Genomic DNA, 9,838 nt, shown 5'->3' on the forward strand with positions numbered 1-9,838 from the left:
ATGAAGCAATGCGATGACAGGTGCAAGTGCATGAGCAGTGCTTCCTGCAGGTAGGAATGCCTGTTGAAGTGTTTTTCCATGGGTGTATCATGTACTGGTAGTTGTTTGATCCCGGCCCACCTGTAGGTTCTTATTTGAATTGGAGATGATATCTTTCTGTGCGCTATGACACCCATCTCTGCACAACCAATTACGTGACTTAAGCAACTGGCCCAGCGATATGAATGTGTACACACAATACTAAATATACAAATGAATATCATTTGTGATTTATTTACGTTTATACCGTTCTTGTTACACGTATGAAGGATGAGTTGAGCTTCATGGTTAGGACCACGATTATTCTGAAAAGGAAATTTGATAGATGACAATACAATGTAATGAATGTACACAAAACATCTATTTTACATCTATTTGGATGAGACAGAATATAGCGTATTCAAAACTTTGTATGTACACAAATGTACACACAAAAAACAGCTTCAACAAACAAAACCACTAAGCAAATATGTGTGCGTATGATGGTATTGAGATAGGTTTCATAAGAAGAGGGTCAACAGTATTCAGTTTAATTTTACTTAGGTATTTCATATTTTGCACAGGGGATTGACAAAAGATAAGAACTGAGCAAACCATTTAGAAAGTGATATGAAGGTCATCAGTTGATATGTCTACATGGGCTTAAACACTCCGGATTAATCAGTGTTTCAAATAAGAAAAATGTTTCTGTATGTTGACTTTTTTATTCTGCAATTGTAATATATGGTTAACGTCTTACCCAGGTCAAGGTCAACAGCTTCCCGGACGTGACGCTGGTAGAGGCTGATGTCTTCCTTGTCTGCTTCTGGAAACACAACGTGAAAACCCCATTGGTGTGTAAGCCCAGGAATTCAAGTAACGTATACATAGAGTATGTTAGAAGCTCATGCTCCCATATGATAAAGCTGTTATAACTTACATCTATTTAATATGGTGAATGTAAACGTGGATGATTAAACGTTAATATAAATGTATCCTCCAATTTGAGTGATACTTGAAACATGAAATATCGTGGCCATGTAAAACCAGTGTGATCATCTTCTTTACCTGTGATGTAACCATCCTGGACAAGGTCCTCCACGTCTCTGGTTGCCAGCACCATCATGATCTCGTCGTCACTGACTTCCCCGTCACCGTCCACGTCAAACTCGCTTACGTCTCGCTTACCTGGTCACGTAAATTATAACATTTCTATTTCATGTTCTCCTGACTATTTTATGTCAGCTAGCCAGACGTGGAGAAGTAGTTTGGTAGTTGTATACGTGAAGTTCCGGGTTAGAATGAACCTTCAGTTACCCATGCTTGTCGTAAGAGGCGACATTTTGGTTACATCGGAAAACACGTAAAACAGAACAAAACAAGGAATCGCAACATTTCAGTGAGCACTGAGATAGTAAACAAATAAATAGATGAGAGCACTAAAACGGGTGAGGAGTAGGATATGATGAACTGAAATGTTGAGGTAAAAACGCAGCGGTGTGAAATGGTACACACGATGGTAAGATGTTTAGGTGAATATAAATATTTAAGATTAACTGTTGTTAAATTAATGAATACCGGCTGGTACAAAAGAATGACGGAACCTGTTTGTTCTAGCTATCGGCATGTACAGACGACGACCTGATGGAAGAAATTCAAAATCGTGAAAAGTCTTCATTGCTACCCATGTCAGAGCAACGGGGCGATAGTCATTTAGCACTTTCGGGTTTTGCCTTTTCGGGAGTGGTACGATGTTAGATGTTTTCCTCATAGTGGGTATATGATTGAATAGCAGGCTCGGTTGACACTTGTCATCGGTTCCCAATTGCGCAGATCGATGCTCATGCTGTGCTCACTGGATTGTCAGGTCCAGACTCGATTATTTACAGACCGCCGCCATACAGCTGGAATATTGCTGAGTGTGGCGTAAAACTCAACTCACTCATTCACTTTGGTAGTTGTATACGTTTCAGCCTATAACAGAATTTCTACGTTGATAACTGTGGTTGGGGAAGAACTACTTCGCACAATACTTAGTTCTCAAATAGTTGCCCATTACACTCCCAGTATCAGGTAGATGCGCACCCACATACGGCACATTCATTTTACAGGCCGTTGGCCATTTATATCCGAATACATATGTAGTTAGTTATTGTTTGCTACTATCCTTCATCGTAACCAGAGATAATAGAGAGCTATCTCACATCTCATAACCTGTTCACACCATACCCCTCACTGCAACCAGACGAGCACCTACCAGATTTAATTGCTTCCCCAACCTTTTTCACAGTTGAGACAACCTTCTTCCCGGCATTGACAACTGAAGTAGCAACACGTCTGACGGCACCTCCAACAGCACGTCCAATGCTCCTCAGCCGCGGGAAACGAATACCCCAGGAATGAGAGCCGGGCAGGGCCACCATGGCGGTCAGGAACAGGAGGACGAGGGCGATCTTCATCTGGATACATAGAATTGACACATGAAAGAACTGTGAGCACTTTGTACAGACAGCTTTTTCATTTCTGTCAGTGACTGTTACTCGCCTTGACAATCACGATGGGCATGAATCTAACGATTCATTATCAGTTAAACATAATACGTAGCAACTAGCGATTAAAGCATTTAGGCTAAATTGATACCAGAAACGGTGGATCATTCTATTCTCATTTTGACAGCAAGAACTGAATTTCCATTGACACAACCTGTGTTAAATATTTGTACATGCAAATATCTAGTTTCCTGAATTACTATGATTGCATGGGACGTCAACAACAGAGGACGAATATGAAAAATGCATTTACCTTTGCAGTTCTGGAAATCAGTCGACTAGGATATGGTTAGACTAGCACATGTTGGATATATATAACATGGATGTGTTGATGGTCACACTCGCTAACTCCGGATACGATGACCTTTCTGACATTATCTGGATATCAATCTGACAACTCATTTACAATCTTTATTAAGTGTGGGTAGCAGGTTTTATGACATGTGTCATTGAGATATATCCTGAACGTATTTGAAAGAATAGTAACCATATACGAAAGGCCAATTTGTGGAATGAATATTTCGCCTTCTACACCAAGTGGAATATATATCGGCTGGTAATCCAAACTACGTATTCTTTCCATTTCATATTTGTTCATATGAAACAATATATGCTTCAAGTCAGAGTTGTGGCAGAGGTTCATTTCTACCACCTCCACATGACCATAAAACGTCTTGAAAAGTTATTGTCCAAACAGCTTTGAAGTAAGTGTTACATGGTGCTATTTGAAAACTTCGTATCAAAGGTGTGCATTAAACATTTTAATATGAAACGTCAAATAGAAAGAATAAGTAGTTTTGATTATCTGTCGATATATACTGAGAGAGAAACTAAGGGAACGCCACTTCATGGCAGTGTTCCTTTATTTGTTTCTCATATTTACTCCCACAGCGCTATTCAAAGCTAGTGATGAAAACTGGCAAATATTAAAGGAACACTTGAATTTTCATGTGCTCCTTTATTTGTTTCTCTCAGTATATATTCCACTTGGTGTAGAAGACGAAATATTCATTCCACAAATTGGTCTTTCGGATATTGTAACGGGTTGACAAAAGAGGAAAACGGAAGGGCATGTCGATCCATCACTCTCGCCATTTGCTGGCATAACGGAGTATTTAACTACTTAAATTTGAGAATGATTTTAATAAATAACCCTTGGTTGATTGTTCAGTCTATTTTATCAATTAAACTAAGCGACAATATCTGACATAAAATCTTCCACATTGTGTACGATGACCTGATTTTGACAGGTAAGTCTGCAAGCTACTGTAGGAACATACAGGGTGTCAGTATAGCTATTTGACAGACGCCAACTATTGATAAATGGACTTTCACACAACATAACAATGATGCACCGGAGATACAGTATGAATTATGATGTGACATTTCACATCTCGTGTTTGTTTCACTCAGGACAATGACACGTGATATGATTTACAGTTTGGTCACTTTTTAACATACATGATTCAAACCATATGAATAATTGTTTAAGAGATGTCGAGCACTCATAGCATATCAATCCATATTTACACCGGGTATATAGATTTTCGAATTTAACCACAGTAAATGTAGCTATTATGGTGTCATTTAATCAAACATCTCTTACACTTTCTTTTCAATATAAAACACAAACCCACAGTCCCGCTACAAATAGATATTTTTTCACAAACTGCATATCACCACACACACAAAATTATGAAAGGAAGACCTTCTTAAATTGAAAAGAAAGTAATTAACTAAAGTGAAATTAGTGCTATGAAGACTTTCAAACGATTCAACTTCAAAACTTCAAACGATTTTCTTGAATGTTTGCAATCTCAGAAACGATATTCACTCACCCAATAATGTTACTTCAGTTTGGCTAGGTATATTGTTATTGATGGCTATGATCCAACAGATCCGCTGACAATAAATAACCCCGGTTGATTGTTCAGTCTATTTTATCAATTATACTAAGCGACAATATCTGACATAAAATCTTCCACATTGTGTACGATGACTGATTTTGTTGACAGGTAAGTCTGCAAGCTACTGTAGGAACATACAGGGTGTCAGTATAGCTCAAGGTCACGGATGTTTATTCTTTTATTGGACAGACGCCAACTATTGATAAATGGACTTTCACACAACATAACAATGATGCACCGGAGATACAGTATGAATTATGATGTGACATTTCACATCTCGTGTTTGTTTCACTCAGGACAATGACACGTGATATGATTTACAGTTTGGTCACTTTTTAACATACATGATTCAAACCATATGAAATACTGTTTAAGAGATGTCGAGCACTCATAGCACATCACACCATATCATATTATGGATTCATTTAATCAAACATCTCTTACACTTTCTTTTCAATATAAAACACAAACCCACAGTCCCGCTACAAATAGATATTTTTTCACAAACTGCATATCACCACACACACAAAATTATGAAAGGAAGACCTTAAATTGAAAAGAAAGTAATTAACTCAAGTGAAATTAAAATAGAAAACTTCAAACGATTTTCTTGAATGTTTGCAATCTCAGAAACGATATTCACTCACCCAATACGCGAGTGAGTTTGGTTTTACGCTGCTTTTAGCAATATTCCAGCAATACCACGGCGGGGGACACCAGAAATGAGCTTCACAAATTGTACCCATGTGGGGAATCGAACCCGGGTCTTCGGCATGACCAGCGAACGCTTTAACCATCAAGCTACCCCACCGCCCCCTCACCCAATAATGTTACTTCAGTTTGGCTAGGTATATTGTTATTGATGGCTACGATCCAACAGATCCGCTGACAATAAATAACCCCCGGTTGATTGTTCAGTCTATTTTATCAATTATACTAAGCGACAATATCTGACATAAAATCTTCCACATTGTGTACGATGACTGATTTTGTTGACAGGTAAGTCTGCAAGCTACTGTAGGAACATACAGGGTGTCAGTATAGCTCAAGGTCACGGATGTTTATTCTTTTATTTGACAGACGCCAACTATTGATAAATGGACTTTCACACACCATAACAATGATGCACCGGAGATACATTATGAATTATGATGTGACGTTTCACATTTCGTATTTGTTTCACTCAGGACAATGACACGTGATATGATTTACAGTTTGGTCACTTTTTAACATACATGATTCAAACCATATGAATAATTGTTCAAGAGATGTCGAGCACTCATAGCATATCACACCATATCATATTATGGTGTCATTTAATCAAACATCTCTTACACTTTCTTTTCAATACAAAACACAAACCCACAGTCCCGCTACAAATAGATATTTTTTCACAAACTGCATATCACCACGCACACAAAATTATGAAAGGAAGACCTTCTTAAATTTAAAAGAAAGTAATTAATAAACTGAAAAAGTGAAATTAAAATTCAAGAAAACTTCAAACGATTTTCTTGAATGTTTGCAATCTCAGAAACGATATTCACTCACCCAATAAGTGAGTGAGTGAGTGAGTGAGTTTGGTTTTACGCTGCTTTTAGCAATATTCCAGCAATATCACGGCGGGGGACACCAGAAATGAGCTTCACTAATTGTACCCATGTGGGGAATCGAACCCGGGTCTTCGGCATGACGAGCGAACGCTTTAACCATCAAGCTACCCCACCGCCCCCTCACCCAATAATGTTACTTCAGTTTGGCTAGGTATATTGTTATCGATGGCTACGATCCAACAGATCCGCTGACAAGATTTACACTGTATTATGTGTATGGACACAGACTAAAATATTACATGAGATAAAAAACCCGAAATGCTGGACATAAGATAACATTTATGCGAAATGTTTGTTCGTTCTTTGCCTCACTCACTCATATCTTATTTCAGTTGGGATAGGTATATTTTCATTGATGACCACGCTGCAACAAATCCACTGACAAGACATACATTGTATTATGTAATGTGCATGTGGATGTGCATGTGCATGTGCATGTGCATGTAAGTGGCATGAAATATGATATGTGATGAATAACACTGAGGCCATACCATGAGAAATGCTGACCGTCCACGCACATAACATCTATGTGAAATGTTGGGCTAGCTAACTTCTTTCGAATGGGGAAGAAATAGACATGGGCCAAGAAGTTTAACCTTTTCTAATGCTTCTATGCATATCGAATGGGCCAAGAAGTTTAACCTTTTCTAATTCTTCTATGCATATCGAATGGGTCGAGAGGTTTAACATCTGCTTACGGTACACCGGTCATAACATATCGTTTATTATTGGTTAAACAGACAATTCCCTTCCACTGATTTATTCATCTGAACTACACATAAGAGAGACGCTGTCACATCTGTTTAGATTTACGTATACACAAAGAACTTAATTAAACACCCCCTGTATTTTTGCAAGGATAGTTTTTCAACACGTACATAACACTTCTCGTGGTGACCACGATGGAAAAACATGAGTTTTTCTGACTCGCGTGATCCTTTGACGCATAAAAAACGACAAATGATTGGAATCCATTTTGTTTCTATGATGATAATTGCTCAGTTTTTAAAAAAGAAAAACACACACTGATTTTCATACAAACCATGTTTGTACAAATATGGCCCTGGAATGTTTAATGTTGAATTGATTGGTGAATGTGAACATTCAAAATATCATTTTCAAGATCAATACCGAGTGTAATCTCCGTGTGACTGTATGGCAGCCAGCCAGCCTTCCTCATACCCCCTGTCAACCTCCTGATCCTCTGAAAGGGAAGTGTACGCCATTCCTCGTGTAAAGCAGCTTCCAATTGGACCAGGTTCTGTGCAGGAGGATCCCTTTGTTGCACACTATGACCAATCATGTCCCAGATATGCCCAAAAGGGTTAAGATCGGGACTCATTCAATTGTGAGATATGTCAGGGGGTGCTCAACTAATTCCTTTGTGTATATATGATTCGGAGGGACTGTTTAACAAGAATGCGGACTACAGCTTTCCCTTTACGTCAGCAACTCCATTCTTTGAAGGCTACATTTCACAAACATTGAGGTAAATCTACTTTGTGTTTTCTATGATGATCTACGATAATCTATCTCACAAGCTCTACTTATTAGTTGTTTCTATAAGAAACCACAAAGACCACTTATAGAAAACGCAGCCTATGCATTTTGTGTTCCAAGATATTATGGTAATCGTGAAAAATGTACTATTGCTGAAATTTATTGTCCAATAATTCATGTTTCTTGCGAATTTCGTGCAACTGCTTGGATGATTTTCTTCGATCATTTTAATACACTCTTTCTCTGGTTTAATTGCAAAATGCATTAACAAGATTACCTATAGATAGAAGCGACAAACCCCCAAATTGGTGCCTATTTCTTGGCGATGGAATGTTTTACTCTGAAATGTGACAAAGATGTTGTCAATGAGAAAGTCCAGCATTTCACATGTAGTTTTCGGAGTAGGCTTCAATGGACATATGCTCTCATTTTTGACAAATTGTCCTGAACCTCTGAAGATATGAATTAACCATTGCCCCATGGATCATGGAGTGAAGTTTCTCCTTAGGTTTGTTATGTTTGATAGTGGTACACAGAACAGAACTCTATCCGTTTCTGAGATTGTAACAATGTAAGCAAGTACTTTGGGTTTTTGAGAATCCACATGGTATTAATTCCGCTTGTTTCAAATACTTTCTGTTAATATGGAGAAAGTCCGTTCTTGACAGTATTACGGATTATGGTTAATCTTTGAGACAGGGATTTGGTGGTACATTTGCTGGACGCAGCAATGTTTCTCTCTTTGTAGGGATTGTTATGTAGCTTTGGATTCCAGTACAAAAGAGGTATGGATATGGAAAGTGGATATGGAAAAAGCTTCAATATCATTCAATGCCAGAGAAGCAAAGTGGATGAAGCCACATATGAGTTTGATTCTCAGATTGACAAAATGTATTGATATAATTCTGGGTGTCATTCTCCACGACAGGGACGTAACGGGTTCCAAACATCGCTCAGTCACTTAAGTCATCTTAACATCGATAGTGTAGCGATGACGTTAGATTCCGATTGTGATAGGATGATGACGTAGCGTCACTTCACCACGAAGCCCATTACTGGGTATCCTGCAGTCGTGATATTCCTGAACTGTTTGTAAATGTTATATTCCTGAAATGTCTGTAAATGTTATATTCCTGAAATGTTTGTAAACCCAGCTTGTAATTCCTCTCACTCAATTTCTCATTGTTATCTCCCAAGACCTGGGTTATATTTCACTGTGGCAGAATTATGTAAAATACAATGTTTGTAATTATATGTATACATTTTAGTTCAGGGCCCATAATGGTCCTCTGAAAATTAAGCCAGTACCCAGGCAGAATGATGGCCTCAACAGTTTTTGTGTAGTGATTGCTAAGTGCTCAACTATATGCGCCTATGACGATATGTCCATTATGTCCCCCAATGGGAAAGGTTTCTAGAAGTACTGACCGTTATGTTGTACAAAGTAAATGGGGATGGAGTGGTTGGTGTTCACTCTTCACTGACATGATATCATTGCTTTCATGTTTGCTGTTTAGGTTACGGGATATGGTGATATATCTATGAGTAATACGAAAGACAATGAAACAGTAGTATTACAAAGTCAACAGTAGACACCATGGAAGAGGCAGTTTGGTTCCAATTATGATAGATGTATCATGGATTTTTCTTTTTGTTGTAGGAGGAGGGACGATGTGTGGCAGCATGGTGGCTGATTAGGGTCATCGCTTCTCGCCTCGTGCTATCGCTTTCTCGTCTCGTGCTATCGCTTTCTCGTCTCGTGTTATCGGTTTCTCGTTTCGTGATATCGCTTTCTCGCCTCCGCATTTTAAGGCAAGAAAGCGATGGCCCTAATCAGCCACCATATGGCAGCGTTAAGAAATGTATCTCTGCAGACTTGAGATTTCGTAGATGAGTGCCCTGATAGATAATATCTCGAGTTTTGAGGCTACGTTAAAATGAACTTTAATGAAGCAATGCGATGATAATGCCTTGCGAGCGTTATCAAGCTGTTAGCCACACCTCAAGCCCCAGACAGGTGCAAGTGCGTGAGCAGTGCTTCCTGCAGGTAGGAATGCCTGTTGAAGGTTTTTTCCATGGGTGTATCATGTACTGGAAGTTGTTTGATCCCGGCCCACCTGTAGGTTCTTATTTGAATTCGAGATTTGAACCTACGATGATATGTTTCTGTGCGCTATGACACCCACCTCTGCACAACCAATTACGTGACTTAAGCAACTGGCCCAGCGATATGAATGTGTACACACAATAC

At 38.8% G+C, this 9,838-nt stretch overlaps 1 protein-coding gene across 1 annotated transcript; it reads right to left on the reverse strand.

Annotated features, from left to right (window-relative positions):
* Positions 1-247: 247 nt before the first annotated feature.
* Positions 248-2,884, reverse strand: LOC124263191. The gene is made up of 5 exons (XM_046697766.1): positions 2,821-2,884; positions 2,276-2,477; positions 1,087-1,206; positions 779-844; positions 248-344 (listed from the first exon to the last, which is right to left on the reverse strand). Exons 2-5 carry the CDS (start codon positions 2,475-2,477, stop codon positions 340-342), a joined length of 393 nt encoding a protein of 130 aa, XP_046553722.1. The 5' UTR covers positions 2,821-2,884; the 3' UTR covers positions 248-339.
* Between the last annotated feature and the right edge of the window lie 6,954 nt (positions 2,885-9,838).

This window comes from Haliotis rubra, unplaced genomic scaffold (genome assembly GCF_003918875.1).
Source record: "Haliotis rubra isolate DU_JTF1 unplaced genomic scaffold, ASM391887v1 Scf87, whole genome shotgun sequence".
NCBI lineage: Eukaryota > Metazoa > Mollusca > Gastropoda > Lepetellida > Haliotidae > Haliotis > Haliotis rubra.